Raw genomic sequence first — 18,570 nt, forward strand, 5'->3', positions numbered from 1 at the left:
CCCTTCCACAAGGACGGCTCAAACAGGCAGCCAAGGAGTGAAAAATTCGCTCCTGGGGCTAGGGGTGAAACGAAGGCCTCAATTTGCCAAATGAACCTTCTCCATCGAAACGAACGAAGGTGTCGAATGATTCTTTTACCAGTTTTAAAACAGTTCCTGTTTACGCGCACTCCCGGAGGGGGGCTACTATGCACTTGTAGTGACACTTACCGTAAGCCAAGTTGCACCTATGGAAGCCAAGTGGAACACGACTAGTTGATTGTACAGACTACAGTACAGTATACATGCACACGTATACAGTGAAGATCAGTGCATGCATGCCTGCCGTAATCGTATGTTGACCTTCGTTCGAATTGAAAAGAGAGGGTCGTTTCGAAAAAGAAAGAAAAAGCTCAATGGAAGTATGATGCTGCTAACAATTCAAGACTCACTGAAGTCGCCTTTCTGGAATGGATCATGCGCTCTAGGTTCATCCAATTCGATATGGACTCAAATCATTGTTACACCATTCTTGTTTGGTTCGTTATTCTACATCCCATAGCATGTACAATCCACCTTGTGAATAATGTACCTCGGGTTTACAAAACAACTCGCAAATAACGACACAATCTTCAGATCTAGTGACCATTTGATTGCATACTTCCAACCTCACCAGTAACAACAATACACCAATAGCGACACTTTTCTCATTCACAATCGAGGGTCAGTATTCCCCAGGTTGACTGCAATTGCCAATCACTGAACAGGAGGGGCGAAAGTCGACCACGGCTGAAAAGGCGTAAAGAAAATGTATGTCATGAGCTACATGGCAGAAGGAGGAAGTAGGTTTTCTGAGAAAGCAAGAAACAGAGGTGAATGAAGCACCAGGTCTGTCCATGCAGTGGATAGAATTATTGTATTGAAAGACAGGCTCTTTACGTCAGCTTGCTACTATTATACCTACATTTGCTTTCTGCCTTTTTCATGCAGGATTCTGAAAGCTGGAGCAGCTCTGCTTACCTCGACCACTGAACTTACAACTAACTTCCAACCAAGTTCAAGGCAGTATTATGATGAATCAAGCACGCTTGCCATCATTTCGTCATTGCAAAGTACATCGGCAATATAGATTTGGTGCTAGCTACAGTCAAACCTCTTTAGGACGAACATCAAGGGACCGATGATATTTGTTCGCAATAACGGGAGTTCTTCTTATCCGTATGCTATACTCAGTGAATACATAGTGATTTATCCAATGGAGTTACGAATACTAGTTCTTCTTAAGCAAACATTTGTCTTATCAGTCGGTTCTTCCTAACCAGGTGTCACTGTATGTGTGATGTAGAGTGTGCTCTATGTATCTATACTACTGATTGGCCTACATTGTATCTATACTACTGATTGGCCTACATTGTACTTAATGTGGGCTGAGAGTAATCGATTGTGCTGTATGGCAGTTTACTTGCATGTCATAGATGTTCACATTGCACACAGCTACTGAATTGCTTTCTGTTGCACTGGCCTACTGCGGCGCACTGCAAATAGATTGTAGTGGCATGGGCCATGCCATAATTATAGTAGTATACCGGTAGTACACCAACAGTTTCACTGGTGCACTGTACTTACTGGTAGATCTACATCATGCACAGCCTTGTCACTGCTTTTCGCACTTTTTATTAATTTACCCCACTGTACACATTTTGGCACAGCTCTTCCACACAGAGTTACTACTAGTATTTTCTTCTGCATACCTACTGTATACAGTGACGTGACTGGTAACATCTATGGCTGTGAAATCACACACTTCTGGGTTGACAGCCTCGAACCTATACGATTTGTTTCTAAGAACGTGCTATAATTAAACTACCATTCTATTAAAGTATTCTACTGTAGCTCGCAGGACATGGAGTGCAATTACGTAAAGTTTGGAACACCACTCTTCTGTGATTTTGATGTCAAATTATGAAATTCAGTGTGTGAGGTAAACCCATGCATGGCATTCACTGCTATAGTATGACTCGGGGTAAAGTGTTCCAACGCATACTCATTATAGTGAATAGGTGTGTGTGTGTCAGTTAATTGGTGCCCAACGTTGTTGCTGCTGGATAACATATTCCGAGATAACTGAAGTTACACAGCCATCTAATGTTCAAACATGCATCGAAGGGGCCGTAACGAGATCTGCAAGGCATGATTCTATACCTGTACTGTAAGACATGTATATAACGAGGGAGTAAATCTAACGCTTTAACGGATGACATTTCTTCGTTATGATAAGATCCGTTGAGGCCATACTGCTTCATATACTAGTATGTTGTGTGTGGATATGCCGGAATACTGCAAGGTCGTTAAACATATCTTCTCGTTAACTAACTTATGAATTTTGGACAATCGTTAAATTTGCGACTCGTTATAATAACATGTCTTACAGTATTCGATGCTCTCTAGCAGGACATTCATCTGCCTCATTTTCTCTGTGCTGCATTGATGAGCGAAACAGCATGTTGTCTTCAGATTGAGTATTGTGTATGGCAGACGTGTATGTAGTGGTAAAGCTCAAATACATGTACAACATGACAATCAATATCAATCCCCGTGTTTTACAACAGCACAAACCCAGCACCGCAATTCTTAATTTTGGGCTGTGGTGTTCTTAGTATTCCAGGCTGGATGTTCTAGGCTTCCACGCTCTTGGGCGCACGACTTTACTGTGCCAAAGAATATTTTCAGCCAATGAACCCAGTGCTTGGTGGCAGATGAGTGTCATGGAACAGCATTTTGCATGTGGCTTTCACTACATGCACATGTACAACGTTCAATAGATTCGGAAAAATCAGACGAGGACTTTTGCAGTTATGAGCAAGGTCCCCACGAATGGTCATGTCACTTCACAGAATACATGAACTGATAGAGTAGACCTCGGTCCCCTCAGAGAACGCTTGGGGAAGTCGGTTTCAACTGAGGACATGTCCAAAACCATGCTAAGTACTTGAGCTGCTCATGAACCCCACAATTATCAGGCCCGCCGGAACCGGTCTGGTTGGTCAGGTTATCACCGGACCAACTTGTTGGCCACCAACAAATGTTTCCTGCTGTGGAGGACGTGTGCACCCACCATATCACACACAAAGTATAAAAGGCCATGAAACTACCGGACCAATCAAAAACTGCTTCCGGCGGTACTGATTATAGTACAGGTTTTAAAAACCGGCTCCATTATTGTCATACATCAAACCAACTCTGTCATTGCTATGCTACTCAAAAAGAGTAGTGATATTTATTCACAAATGAATCACAATGCTATCAGAGAAATTCGATATTCTCCAATTTTAGGGGCACTGCAGTACAGGTCGTCCCCCGTTAATACGAGTCCGGTTAGTACATAAACCCCGTTAGTACATAAGAAATCTCAAGTCCCGGACGAAACGTGGTCACTTCTATACAAATTTTGTCGGTTAGTACATAATTCGTTAGTACATAAACCCCGTTAGTACATAACATTTCTCCGTACCCGCATGCCACCTACCTCAATAGTACATAATTTGTTGTTCTTTTGGCCTTCCAGTGGAGGCACATCGTGTTCTAGTTTCTACTTGTGGACGCAATTAGCTCAGAAATCAGAGCGCACATCACAAACCGACAAAGCTCTGTTGTTTTTTCGAGTGACTGTACAGGCGCCGCTGGGCATGTATCATGTAAACTGTAGAATCTTCGCTGACTGTGACCGTTATAACATAATTTTTATGTTATATCGAGGGTATCAAGAATATCTCGCTCCCTAGTCATGGCAGCAAGAAACACTCAGAAAAGTTGAAAAAAGTGAAAAATTCTGGTATACAAGCAAGTTATGTACACTGTCGTTTAGTACATAAACCCCGTTAATACATAACATTTGTCAAGTCCCAGAGATTATGTATTAACGAGGGACGACCTGTACTATGCAACAATTAATGCTGCTTGGTCATTGTTATGAAGCAGTCACCTCAGTACAGCAATTAAACAGGCTGATTATGTGAACGAGATTCACGGCAAATCTTCTTCCATCAGTGCTGTTTAGTCTTGAGTGGTCCACTGAGGCAGGAAAACAACCTGTTCGGTCCTTCCATACGAGAAACAGAAATTGAACATGTTCCAGGGTGGAGGTGGCGAGTATCGGCAATGTAATGCACCTTTAGGCCAACACGACCATCATTCCGACATGGATTCTCAAACACTTTCGCTCGTGAGAGTCCTGAGAGTGGTATTCATCAACAGATGGCAATCCTGTAAAACACATGAAAAGACATAGCAGCAACACAAAGAAACCTAATGTTAGGCCACCCAGAATTAATTCGTTGTTTCGGGTCACCCGACCGACCGTAATTTTTCACCCGACATGTACATGCATGACTAGCATGCATGTAGATCTACGCAGCACAGTCTGATGTCAGTCAGCTGCGTACACACGTAAACGCGGTCCTAACAACTAATGCACACACTAGCGGTCTACATTGTACTACTACTACTAGCGCACTGCGCGAAAAAAACAGCAAGGAGCAAGGCGAAGAAGGCGAAGGAATGCTTCCGGTTCCGTAATAAAATAAAGGATCTCGGTCTGGGTGTAGAGATTCTTACTTTCGTTTGGAAGGTTTTTCCGGAGAAGCCACAGAGAGCATGCTCTGACGATGCCGGCGGTGTGTGCGTCCGTGTTAGACGGGACGAGACTCTCTGTAGACGGTAGGGTCCTTCGGATAGACAACTCCGTGACGCTAGGAGTCATCTTGGAGTTGATCGTTGCCGATCCCGCGGATCGCGATCGTTTTTCCGCAGTACAAACATCGACCTCCGAAGCGGCGAACCGAAAGGATGCAGCGCTTGATGACGACGTTGGCATGCACCTGGAGTTTGGTCGTCGTTTTATTTTCTTTTATCTCCGATCCGCAATCTCACATGACACACCACCAGCTCCGCAACCTCGTCGATCGGTGGCAGATGTTCTGATGAGAACTGTTCGCGAGACTCGTTTGCCAGCGAGGCCGAGATCTGGTCCTGACGGGGCAATGACAGCGCTGGATCGCCTCCAATCAGATCTGATCGACTGGTTTGATGGGCAAAAGCTAGGATTTCCGGCTGACATGTGCGACAGTGAAGGGATGTACGTGGTGCGAAGCTTGGGTCGTGCATTGTGGTGCATTGATGGGCATCATTCAACACTGCAATCAGCGGTCAAGCACAACGGTGTATCACCTTTGCCTACAGTATGGGACAGATTTGATGAGTACAATGACTGGAGGGCCAAGAAGCTGAAAAAAACACAGCTGTCCGCATCCAGAATGAAGGATCATGGAGAGCTTCTCCTGGGCATGCTTGGCAAGTCAATGTTACGCACAGCTGTGTTCAGTGACTTCAGGCATCAGGTTGAGGCACTTGCCCAATCTCTGCTTACCTATGCGGAGTACCTGGTGAAGGCAGCTGCCGAGACTGCAACACGACAGGCCATGGATCATGTTGTTAGGCCGCTGAGCGAATTCAGTGATGTAGAAATTTGAACAGAGCGAACTGACGATGGAGAGACAAGCTGCCGTGAAGCGAACTTGCAGTCGTTCTTGGACAGTGCTGGTGACTGGAATTTAGTCGAGTTTGATGGAGCTGCCGTGCTTGGCGATGATGTCACTACACACACCCGGTATATGTTCCTGAAATCATTCAGACTCACGTTTCCCGTCCTCGTGTACAGATACGCTGTGGGTGGCAATGTGGGCAGCATTGTGTTCATGAGCAAGGTGCCAACTGGCCTTACCCAATCAGAGTATCTCACAAAGAGCAACTGCGTCATTGAGGAGCTCAAGCCAAAGCTTCCCCAGTACCACACTAGGCAGATGCACCGTGCCTTTGCAGAGCATTGCAGCAACCTGGCTAGCATAACCTCTGCTGCACGACGCTTCCTATATTCTTCGCTAACAGGTGACACCAGTGCCCCTGAAACGTCACGTCTACGAGATCTGGACTACCGCGTCAAGCTTGTTGCCCTGGGCGAACTCCCAGAGTTGGCTGCCGATCTCCGCCATCTCAATGATGGCCAGCCTGGGAGATACAATGAGTTTCTGGGAATTTTGCAAGGGATGGTGCGAGATTTCATGGCTGAAGATGACAGACGGCATGGCGGTGCACACATGAGTCACTTCATCAGTGTGAGAGACCTACACGAAAGGGCTACCGAGAAGTGCTCTGCAACAGTAAAGATACCCAGTCTGGATTGGCTTCGCCTTCAATTCCAGCCAAAGTCTTCCCGAGCTGCAACCGCTCTACGCTACAATGGCAAGTTGGATATTCGCTATGCCGTCCAGTTGCGTCAGCTACGTTCTGCTCATCCCGATGATCATTACTGCTCTGCATTATTCAAAATGCAGCGTGCAATGTGTGTGGAGCACCGGGAACATAGCTGCTTTGTGTGTCTCGATGACAAAGCGAAGGTACCAGTAGGAGAGCCAGACAAACCTATGTCGTCAGGTGTTAGAGGTAGAAGTAGTCTGATGGCTGCAGGATCTACGCCAATGGCTCTTGATCATGATCAAGCCTCCAAGGGTTCTCTGACGCCATCCGTTGTACTCCAGTGTGATGTACCGGAGTCACTGACCGGGTCTTTCTACAATGGACAGCTGCATGTTTTAGTGAAGGAGAGCGTACTCCAGCCATCTACCCCTTTGCGCCATGCGACAGAGCTCTTCAATCTGCTCAAGACATCTCCCAAGCCTCTACTGTTTGCCTTCACGGATGGTGGAGGAGATCACCGCACAACATTCCTGTCTGTGCAGCTGGCATGGATCCTCTTATTCCTGGCACTGGACTTGGATATGCTTGTCGCTTGCCGCACCGCACCTGGACATTCGTACGTCAATCCCGCCGAGCGGTGCATGTCAACACTGAATCTTGCTCTTCAGAACTGTGCCTTGGCGCGCAAGGAGCAAGATGAAAGCTCTGAAAAGCGACTGAAGACATGCAATAGTATGGATGCCATACGCAAGCAGCAGCAAGTTGTACAAGATGCCTGGAGTGCCTCCGTACTGCCTGTACAGAAGGCTGTAGAGCGTCGCTTCAACCGCCTATTGTACACTGGCAACCAGGTGCAAGTTCATGAGCCAGTATCGAGCGAGGAGATAGCGGAGTTCTGCCAGAAAGCAAGTAATGTTGATGCAACAATTGACTGCAGCAACAGTGCTCCAACGCAAGCTGACCTGAAGGATAAGGAAGGACTCGCTGAATTTCTCAGGACGCATTGCAGACAACGCCACTACAGCTTTCAGATCAAGAAATGCAATGAGGATGTGTGTCCTCTTGGTCTGTGCTCAGCTCCACGTCTTCCTCGTGATGTATTCCAAGAGTTATCCTGGCTACCCGATCCAGTCATCTGTGAGGCACGCCCAGAGCATTATATGCAGTATGCCGACGTCAAGGGTAGAAGCACTGACGACACCTCTCGTCCGTCATTGGTTGAGAAAGCTTGCCGCAGCTTGACTGAAGAGCAAGGCTGTGACTCCAGCATGTTCACTGCACAGCGGGTAAGATCTACCGTTGAATGCACTGAATGCTGCAAGCCACGTTGTCTCTTCAGCAAGACATCTTTGAGTGCCGGTGAAAGGGAGCAGTTGGAGAAAGAAATGGAGCAGCTGGAGTACAGCTGTGGAAGTCCTATCCTTGAGCCAGATAGCAGCCTAAGTAACAAAGTGTTTGTACGGCTCGCCCTCAAGTGCAGCGATCATGTCGAATTCTCGTACTATTCTTCCAAGCTGAATGTTCATGGCATCTGCTGCTATTGTGGTTCTGATGATGCAAGCAAGCCCCAGGAGATGATTTGCAAGTTCTCCACGGTATTGCCGATCTGCGAAGATTGCCGGAAGTGCAAAGAAGTGATCGCACGCATGCCGAAAGCCGGAAGCAAGCGCAAGCACCCAGGAAACAATTAACAGCTTCACCCTGTCAAAGGTGCAATCCTCATGGATCTCAGTTGAAGTACTTCTTCTGTCTGTCTGTCTGTCCGTCGTACTCTCTTTCTCTCTCTCATCTAACCATCTATCAATCTAACACTCCTCATAAATGCATGTGATCCACGTACACCTAACTACTGATCACTGCCGTTGGACCACGCTGGTGTCATGTAAGTCAAATGACTGCAGGCATATCGTTCATGCCGGAATGTAACGCACATACTATAATGTGTGCTCTCATGTGTAAGAGTATTGCATGTGCAGGCCATTTCCACCTGTCATTGCTGTCGCTATGTTCAGCCTCCTGACCACTTAGTGCTGTTTGCATAAAAACTCTAGCTTCCCCAAAGTCAAATAAACAAGTTTCTGTCAGTTCCTAAGCTTTGCTGGATCCTGAGCTATTCTATTCTGCTTTGTGGTTTCCTATCTCTTTTTGCCTTTCCTTTCCTTCTTTCCTGCCATATTATTCGGCCCAATTCCCGTTACAGTGCGAAGTAAAATTAACCCTAACAAACAACAAGGAAGGTGTCTGCACAAATCCATACTCTGCCGATCAGTACTCTGGTACAATATGAACAGTGTTCTCCAACCTCCGGCCAGGTAGCTGAACCTGTATATTACTGTGTATGCACATATGAGCCCTCGCCTCGGCTGAGTTGAACACTCTTTCTGTTCAGTATCCGAAAGTTACCTGCCCTCGTGCAAAGCTCGCTGTGTTCATCACAGTTAGAGCACTCTGCCTTTGGTGCCTTTGAGGCGGATTGATATGCTTTTCTGTTCATTCTACTACTTCATTGAGATCGGTTCGGCCAGCCACTCTGAGCTCTGCTGACGAGACCTAACAATGTCGAAACACAGATAGATGTCCGGAGATTGAGTACTAGCACATACAACGTACATTCAATGTGCACCGGCATGTAAAAAGTGAGTAAAGTTCGCACATCTGCGTTACAACCGGCTATACAATTTTATTGAGAAACACAACCAGCTTAGGGAAGTTTCGCTCGTGCCAGGCCACCACCTTGCACCAGCCACATGTGCACCTACAGTACATGTACATAAGAGTACATGACATACATGTACATGATTGTACATGTAATTTTGTTAGTGAAGAAGAGAATAGGATAACAAGACCACATGTACAGTACAGGCCTCGGAAATTTGAAACTTACGTCAATACGGCTTCGCCAAAAACTACAGTACAGCCTCTTTTACGGGCAAAAGCAACACAATGATGAGAAACCAGGGTATGATAGGAAGATAATGATTATAATACAATGTACATGTACATGTACATGCATACATGACATCATAATGACATAAAAAAACGCAATCATCGCCATGTACTACATGTACATGCATGTCATGTATGCATTACATGCAACACCCAAAAAAAAAAACAAAAAAAAAAAAAAAAAAAAAAAAAACCGACCGACCGACCCTGGTACACTCAGACGTCTCTTATCCGGGCACCTTGGGACCGGGCACTGCCCGTATCTCAGATTTGCCCGTATCTCAGGATAACTCATCTACCATGTATCATCATTTTTGAAGAAGTTTTTTTGGTGCATATTGCACATGTTCGGGTTACAAAAATAATCCATGGATAAAAATGTATACTATAGATTACTCAGGTTGGCAGTGACAAATAAGCACTTGTGCATTCGGAAAAAAAGTTCAACCCCCCAAATTCGAAGCATTTTTGCCATAGGGACTGAAGCTGAGGGTGGCCGGTAGAGAGACGTGCCCGTATCTGAGGCGTCCGGATAAGAGGCGTTTGAGTGTATTGATGAGTGAAGTGACCCGAAACAACGAATTAATTCTAGATGGCCTTATAGAAACGAATTAGAAAAACAAAGTCTACTGAACCAAGGTACAACCACACTCCAGGAGGCAAGCAAAAGTGCATATAATCCGAAGGTTGCGATGCCTGTATGTATTGTATTTATGTATTTATGGATTCTCCACAGGCCTTAGGCTAAATCGAGGGAGTCTCTGTCATGCCACACTGGATACAACATGCTACCAGAATCACTTTCCCCAGTATTGAAGATCTTTTCTTAGGGTGTTATATAAAACACATCTGTAGCCACTTCATCTTGCTTACGAAATCATACACCACCACACAAACGGGCCCTTCGGCTATTATACTTTGAGTGGTGATGTATGATAATTATTGATAATCTATTGATACTAGGGCTGAAACGATTATATCGGTTATCCGTCTAATCGATCATTACAAGGAAACGATTTCGATTACGCTGTCTGTTTCGATTACGCGATTCTAGAAAAAAAGAAATATCAGCAAGAATCAAAAGATGTCATGTACAGCACTACTAGATACTGTACTTTGTCCTTTTCCTCGTTTCTTTTTGTTGTTAGTCGGGGATCCAGGACAAAAAAAAGTGTCTAAATCTGAAAGTGGTCTGCCACTAGAATCCGAGTAAAATCGAACTGTACAGGTGGAGAGAGTACCTGTTGTGGAGTCGAATGGTAGTTGTTGGCCCGTCTAGATCGGGGAAGGAGCTCCGCGAGAGGCAATTTTAGTTCAGCTTCGTCGGTCACTTGAACTGCTCACCTTTCGTCTCGGGCCGATTCTGAGTTGCGTAGAGTACGCACATGACAACCAAATGCAGTCAAATTTGAAAACTCAAAGCGAGTGTCTGATCTGGTCGGCGACTTCACTTTGTTGTTGATCATATTCTTGGTCAAGAAGTTTACTCTCGCTCTTGTAGAAGTAAAGCACAGGGACTTCGTAAGCCTAGCCTAGATATCGTTTGGTCCTTCCACTACCCACTCGCAATGGCAGCCAACAAACTACCCGTCGTGTCGTGTAGTTTGACGCCGTTTCGCGAGTGATCTCAAATGTTTTCTTGATTGGAATTTCGTTGATACGATCGATACGAGGGACACCTTACCTATCATTCTGCAAAGGTAAGCTTGGACCCTTTCCCTGCTTCTCTCTCAGGCACACACACCTTCAATAGCACTCGATTAAATTAGAGTTAGAGAGGACTAGAAATGATATAAACGCATTGTAGTCACTACTCAATCGAAAATGAAATAAATAAATACTACAACTGTAGTAAGGAAGACATGTCCAGTGCTGTGCAATTCATGGACAATATGCCCAGTTTAATATGTACATTGGAATAAAATGTAGGATGATAGCGTCATCGCTTTAGAAGCCAAGCTATGTACAAGCAGTTTATATACAATGTGTGAACAGGTTAGGTGTGTTGACAGCCATAGCCATAATTCACAAACACAATGGGTGGCTTGGACCAGGGGAGGACGGTGCAGTTGCCAGTGTCTACAGCGAGTCGTCAAACTCCTGATCTGGATCCTCATCAGAATCTGAGCTGGAGTCAGACTCTTCAAAGTCGTCAGCACCAGTACTTTCCTCGCTCTCACTGTTTTGGTCGCCTTCACATGCAGTTGTTCCCACATCTGCGGCACCGGAGCTGTCGTTCTGTTCGAGTACGGCCCCAAACGGATTGGCGCATGAGCAGCACGAGCAGATGTCCGTGCAAGCCAAGGACGCCTTCTTGCACGAACAGTGCTGACTTTTGCAGTGCCTTGTCTTGCACCCACAGCTCACCAGTTTTAGTATGTCAGCAGGAGCGACGCGCTGCAGCATCCAGGAGATGGAAAGCGTGCCGTCAGTCTCCGACTGCCAGCCATGGCCCACTGGACTCGGTACTTCTGGCATCGCAGTGGTGGCGCTCCGCCAAATGTGGGCCTGGTAGTTAGCCCTGGCCACATGTTGATGGAGAGCGTCGCGTGAGGGCGGTAGTTTGTGCGGAGCACAGGATGTGGCCGCACAGAACTTTTGGTAGCGCAGGCTGTTGATGTCTTGCTGGCCAGGATTGCCATACAAGGCACACGCAAACCACTCACATTCAGAAAGCAGCTGGTCATCCGATGTAGCATTGACACCCAGTGTCGCCAGTGCCTCTGCCATTCGCGTGCTTGACAGGAGCAGCTTCAGCGGAGCAGTCTTTCCCTTCCCAGAAAAGGAACTGACACTGTCACACCCAGTAAGAGCATGCAGTCCAACAATTGCAGACGAAACCAGGGGGCCCAGCTTCTGTGACAGCTGGGTAAGGTCGATGAACCGCCTCCGTTGCTGCGTGCCAGTCTGGAATATGAGCCGACCGGGAATGCTGCTAGCGGAGCCAATGGCAATCACGGCTACATCCGTGTCTGGCGACCGAATGACAACATCTGGGAATCCTTGCTGCACAGCATCAGCGGCATGAAGGATCAGCCGGGTGTCTGCTTCCTCATGATTGCTGGTCAACCTGTGAACATGATCAAAATTGTAAAAAGAGCAAAATGATTTCCCGGGCATTCAGAGAACGATAACATGGCTCTGCCAGATTATGTGATTTTCATCACTGAATTCAATCCATCAGCAATATCCTACTTGTACTTGTGGGACCAATATGCAGCAAATGTTTTATACCACTTGCTTGACAATAGTCAAAGTCGCAATAAACATGACATTGTACTGTTTGTCTTTCATAATACTAACCTGGACACTGCCTGGTGCCGTGAAAGTGTCGATTTCCCTTCTTCTTCTTGCAACACGTAGCACTGCTGTCCCACGGTTATGAATACACTGCGACTGACACCCAATGTTGCCTTGAGCTCCGGTGTAGAACTCCAATGGTCAGCGAAGAACTGGATTAGGCCGGCCTTATTCGCTCCGCTTGCCATGAACCGCTTCCACTGAGTAGGAATAGCCTGGTCTGGACGTTGTACTGCCACTCGCAGGGGCTCAGTTGAGGCCGTTCGCTTTGAGCGCTCGCACGACTTAATCGACGCAGTGTGGTATTGATCTGCTACGAAGTCAACTCGTGCTGGAGGTGTAGCTGGAAGGTAGGAGACTAGCTGCTTGAAGACTTGTTCGCTGAGCTGTCCGAATGTCGGTGGCGCAGATGTGTAGCTCTGCAGTAATGCCATCGCGTCGACCATAATGGCAGGACCACGCGGAACTGACTCCAGTGGGTCAACTTTCTTCTCAAGAGCAAGCAGCAGCTTACTCTTTGGAGTCTTCACAAGGGATCCGTCTGCGTTGGCCAGGGCCCATGGGACTGGTCCAAGCTCATGCTGGAAGAGTTCCTTCAAGTCGAATGACCTTGATTGAGCCATAACTAGTAGCCGGCCGAATAAGCTCCTATCTGCCACGATCGCTGTTGTCTTGGAAGACTTCTTTGCTGCAGATTTGGTTTCCGAGAACGTCTTCAGGTTCAGCCGTGATATCGGTGTGAAGAAATCAACTGCCTGTAGGAAGAAACAAGTCACGCATGCACACACACACAAATGGGTTGACAACTTAGAACGTAGTGCATGGATTACGGAGTACAGAACGGAATTATAACATCCCCTACAGCGTCACTTTTGATTTCAATGTGTTTGGTAACAAAGTATGTCACCAAAACATGCATCCTATCATATATCCACACGTCAAGACTTTTAACATGGTGTGCTGCAAAATCATAACCGTCTTACCTGACTCTCCAAGCGGTCTGCCACGAACTTGCTCATTGCACTCTTTCCCTGCGTGTGACTGGATAGGAGATCGGAGGTTGCTTGAGCAGAACAGACTTTCCCACTGGAGAGGCTGATCAAATCTTCACCAAGGAACGGATGGCTGAACTCTGCCAACCGCTTTTCGAGCTTCCCATAGTCGCTTTGATCCCGTTTCATTCTGCTGTCTGTGTTGTCCTTGTGTGGACGTGCTGTGCCATCATAGTCCTCCGCTTTGACGAGGTCGTTACATGCACTTGCAACAGCCGCTCGCTCGTGAGCTGTGAGCACCCAGCGGTGAACAGTTCCTTTATAGGACAATTATACAGAAAAGGGAAGGAGAAATACATCATCATGTACATGTAATCCACAACTGTTCAGGATCACATTAGAGTCGAATCATTTCCTATTCGTGATGCAGGTGGGCAGCACTGTGTTTGCATAGTGTACATTGGTTGCTTACTGTTTGATCTTGCATGTGGGATCATCAGGAAGTATCTCCCCATCAGTGTACATGTATGTTCTATTGGATAATTTGAAGTTTGGTCAGTTGTTACGAATTTTTGCCCTTACCTGGGTTGCGGCTGAAGCCAATGAGTCCTCCATGTGACTTGCTTTGCCGGTTGATGGTCTGTTCAATGCACTGATCAACAGCCACCTTCGAGAAGCTGTTCGTAGACCTTGCAACAGAGAAGCAACCTCCTGATAGGGCTTTGTGGGCAGGAGGGTTGGTAGCAGGCAGTTGACGCATTTGTTGCCAATACAGCGACAGGTACCTGTGAAGCACAATGTAATGAGAACTCAATTTAGGAGAACTGAATGATTCGCATTTGAAGCAAAATGTTTTAATTGCGTCGGTCACACAGCTGATAACTTAATGAAGGGCCCAAGCATCTCACCTGGAGTAGTTCTGTCGATCGTATGCAAAGAACCATGGCAACATGTTCTCTATGCATGCCAGATGTAGCGACCAGTTCCCTGTCCGCGTAGCTCGGATGAATTGAAGCAGCAGGCCAACCATGTCGAGGTATGTTAGCCAAAACTGGGCCATGGGTGATGCTGGGCTGGTGCGTTGCAGCTGAACATGCTTTCGGTACCCTTGCTCAAGTTTCTGGTAGCTGGATGAACTTGTTACTGACTCAGCACCATCAAATATACCAGATGTGCGCAATGCTGACAAAGTTCCTTCAAGATCGCTTGACACCGTGTCTCCTCCACCTTCAATACATGAGCACACATGCACATGTACATAGGTCAGAAAATTAGAACACAAAGTGCTACATGCAGACCACTGGAGTGAGAACAACAGGCACCATTTCTCAAACTACTTCACTTCGTCTAGTGTGCACAGATGGAATGCAATAAAGAAAGTTTGCAGCACAACTCCTATGTTTCTGTCCCCTCACCTTCAATGCTGTCCTCGTACAGCTTCCAGTTCACTCCCAGCAGACACTCAAAGGCAAGCTTATGGAGGCGAACACCGCGGTTGTAATGCTTGCCGGCCATCACCTGCTTGCACGCATTGCTGCCAACTACGCCTGACTCGACGAGGAGGTCTTCCAAGCCAGCACTGCCAAACCTCTTCCCAAGAACAGCAAGGAAGGCACACGACGTATGGAATGCACCCATGCGGAGGACTACATCCTTCAGCTCAGCATTTTTCCAGCAAACTTCCACAGCTTTGGCATAAACTGCTTGGTCGGCGGTGATGATACAATGTGGCTGATTCAGCTTCTTCGATGTGCGGAGGGACCGGACAACAAGCTCATAAACTGTGCTCATGGCTGTAGGCGATGCTGGGATGATCGGCAGGTAACCGACTGTTGTTGGTGTCCCTGGCGCGGTTGACTGGTTCAGTTCAGCATTGAAGCCGGACCATGCGGGTACCAGTTGTGACTCGTCATCAGGTCTACCAAACTTCGGTGATACCGTCTGGTCTGCGCGCAACAAGAACCAAATCAGGTCAATCGATGCCACAGTGAGAAATGGGTCAATCGAGCCTTGTGCATCAGGAACTGGATGGGCCATTGGAGGAGGTCTTGGTCTCGCACCGCAGTTGTATTCTAGGCTCGGAACTGCAGGTGGGGCAACACTTCGCGGTCGGCGTTGGTTACCTGGCTCGGCACGGCTCGTACTTTCTGGTGGACACGGATCGTCCTGGAAGGGCAGCGAGTGCTGGAGCACAATGCCGTTGGTGCAGTGTGTCGTCCCTTGGCCACTCAGAGTTTCCTCGTTGAGGTCGTTATTGTCCCAGCAGAAATGAACATCACCTCCATGCTGGGAAATGCCACGGGGTACTACAACACTGCTGGCTGCGGAACTTCCTGCTACTTCGAGAGAATACCCGGTTTCTACTTCTCGCAGCTTTGAATATGATATGCCATGGCCGAACTGGTTGAGAAGATCCACCATGTGCTTGCTCCTCGTGTGGTGGTGGACAGTAAGCGCCAAAGCTACGTGCTTTGGTGTCAGAATAGATCCACGAGTTGCAGCATACACAATATCCTCAGCAATTGCCAAAATCTTGCAATGGATGTCGGCAGGGACATGGACACGGGAGTCCGTCAGGTCACCAATGTCACACTTCTCAGGGCCGACAATGGTCATGGCAAGCACATTGTAGAGGATGTCTGGCACTGGCGCATTCTCATTTATGATATCACTGGCATGTGGCATGGTGGGTATTGTGGGCTGCTGATCACGGATGGCGTTGTTCAGAGCCATGGCTGTGTGGAAGGCATGTACCTTGCAGCTGCTATCAATAGCTGGAGGTGCATCTTCATCCGCCATATCATCTCCAGCATATTCGTCGGCGCACTGCTGGGCTGCCTCAGCCTTGGCTACTGCTGCACCAACTACTTGTAGCAGTTGTGATTCTGTCAAGGAGCTGCTTACAACGCTCTCGGGTGACAATGGACCAGGATGGACGAAGTTGATGCGTTTTCCAAAATGCTCCAACAGGCGCTTCTTCAGCAGCCATCGTCGGTATTGACTTGCAGCTCCGAGCTCTGCCAGCTTGGCGCTGTACTTGGACGTCAGGCTGTCCATACGCATCGCTCGTATTTCTGTCTCACTGAAGAGCTCCTTCTCCATGCATACAGCCAGCCACTCAAAGGCTCTATCGTACACATTGTCGTCTGCAACTGCCGTCGTCTTCTTTGCCTCCAGTGCTGCCACCGTGCTAGAATGAGTGTAGTTACGGTAGCAGCAGAAATGGTAGCATATGTCCGATGCTACACAATCGGGACTGCCCTCCTGGAGGGTAAGTAAAATCCGCTGGCCTGCTTCATCTCCACGTGCATTTGCCGCACGGATCAGGCTTTCGCCAGCACGGAATTCTGAACAGAGGGTAAGCGGTTCAGCTTTCCTGTTCTTTTTTTTGTTTTTTGTTGACATATTATACACAGAGTGATGTCGATGGTTGTCACTTTGCTTCGTGTCATAACACGCTTCTTGGGAGGTTCATCCTCACAGGCATCTGCGTCACCCACCTCCTCTGCGTCAACATTGCTGGCAAGGCCACCACTCTCCTCTCCCTCAAAACGACTCAGAGTCTTCTTGTGGGTGTAGGCTGCATAGCAGCGCCTATGGTACCAGCCACGCGGGGTGCTCTCATCCGTGCTACACTGCTCCTGGCAGAGAAAGGCCCATGTGCCGTCCTGGCGAATTTTGGCAGCAGATACCACTCGAGACCAGCTGGTGTTCGTGAAATTTACTTTCTCCTCCTTTTCGCTTCCTTCGATCTTCACACAGTGGCACAAACATGAGCCCCACGAAATTTCCGAAACCTGAGTACTGGCTGAAGCCACTAAATGCCCAACACTACCTGGACTTTGTGCACAGGAGGCACAATTCTCGTCTTCCTCCATGCTTACTCGCGTGGGATTGAAATTGAAAGACCTCGTGCTTCCTCAAATAAGTTCCCCGGCCAGCGTCGTCATTTTCTACGGCGTCGTCATTTCCTAAATTTTTCAAATGTTTGTCGTGGGTGCGCAATGTGTGCATGCTCAAGCCATGCGCGTACGGACGCACGGCGAAAATAAATTTGCGACCTCCTTGAGAACGCTTGAGAAGGCTTGCGAAATCGTCGACGAAAACCCTCTCGCCGCTCGTCTCCTTCCCCGATTCAGAAGGGCCAACAAACAAAATTGACCTTCTATAACCATCACCTATCAGCTCTGAAAGCGGCAAATACTCGGAGTGAAGTGGCAGACCCAATTTTATTTTTGAGCTTCGGATCCTGTACTATGTCCATGTGTTTTCCAGTAGGGCTGTGAAAAAAATAAAAAAATAAAAAACTGACTGTCTGCACCTGCACGTGATGTGCCACTGCATTGTGTAGAGTACCCGGTTTATCTGCATGTGTGTATGTACATGTATATGTATATGTCAACACGGCATGCTTTGTGCTGGTCTGGCGCGACAATTTCTAGGACACAGTAATCGATATCATAATCGATAATCGAATCGATGCAAGGGTAGGTTAACCGATAGTTGAAAAGTGTAATCGTTTCACCCCTAATTGATACCATATCCAAGTCTGACTCTCACCGCGAGATCCTGGCAACAATATTACCTGGTACATGACATATTCAGACACTGACATAAGCATCTTTTTGGAACAACACGTGTGCCTATCTGCTAGAGTAATGTGACACACATGCAGAATCAGTCATAGCTAATTTTACCCCCTCACTGTTGTATGCGCGGACTCCACTTCGCGGTGTCAAGTACTCTTCTTTCGGCGGGCTACTCCACTCAGGCGCTTGTCTTAAAGGACACACATTCATCCTGCAAACCTACACGACATGCACAGTTTTCACTGTCGGCCGAAGTGCGTGCATTGCACACATTGAGATTCACTCCCTCCGTACAGGCCAGTACAGAGCTGCCCACCAATTGAGTCTGTTTTGCGCACTCAGACTTCTGATTTTCCGTATCTTGCAGTGTGTTGCGTACTGCCGTGTACATTGCATGCATACTTGCACTACAAAGTTTTTTGACACGCACATGCATGTCGGTGGCTGCATTTGGTAGTGTAAAACATGTGTGACTTGCACTAACGACATTATTTTTTTGTGCTACATGTACA

General features: G+C 47.3%; 1 protein-coding gene across 1 annotated transcript; it reads right to left on the minus strand.

Annotated features, from left to right (window-relative positions):
- Positions 1-11,256: 11,256 nt before the first annotated feature.
- LOC135823548 (uncharacterized) lies at positions 11,257-17,347 on the minus strand. The gene is made up of 7 exons (XM_065336390.1): positions 16,884-17,347; positions 14,885-16,659; positions 14,378-14,696; positions 14,052-14,254; positions 13,461-13,786; positions 12,481-13,232; positions 11,257-12,247 (listed from the first exon to the last, which is right to left on the minus strand). Exons 1-7 carry the CDS (start codon positions 17,345-17,347, stop codon positions 11,257-11,259), a joined length of 4,830 nt encoding a protein of 1,609 aa, XP_065192462.1.
- Between the last annotated feature and the right edge of the window lie 1,223 nt (positions 17,348-18,570).

This window comes from Sycon ciliatum, chromosome 8 (assembly GCF_964019385.1).
Source record: "Sycon ciliatum chromosome 8, ocSycCili1.1, whole genome shotgun sequence".
In the NCBI taxonomy this organism is placed as follows: Eukaryota; Metazoa; Porifera; class Calcarea; order Leucosolenida; family Sycettidae; genus Sycon; species Sycon ciliatum.

Coding starts and splice junctions, on each gene's coding strand:
- LOC135823548 (XM_065336390.1), bottom strand. CDS start 17,347: ATGGAGGAAGACGAGAATTGTGCCTCCTGTGCACAAAGTCCAGGTAGT. Junction 14,697..14,884: donor GTACGAGGACAGCATTGAAG/GTGAGGGGACAG, acceptor CATGTATTGAAG/GTGGAGGAGACACGGTGTCA. Junction 13,233..13,460: donor CAGACCGCTTGGAGAGTCAG/GTAAGACGGTTA, acceptor TTCTTCCTACAG/GCAGTTGATTTCTTCACACC.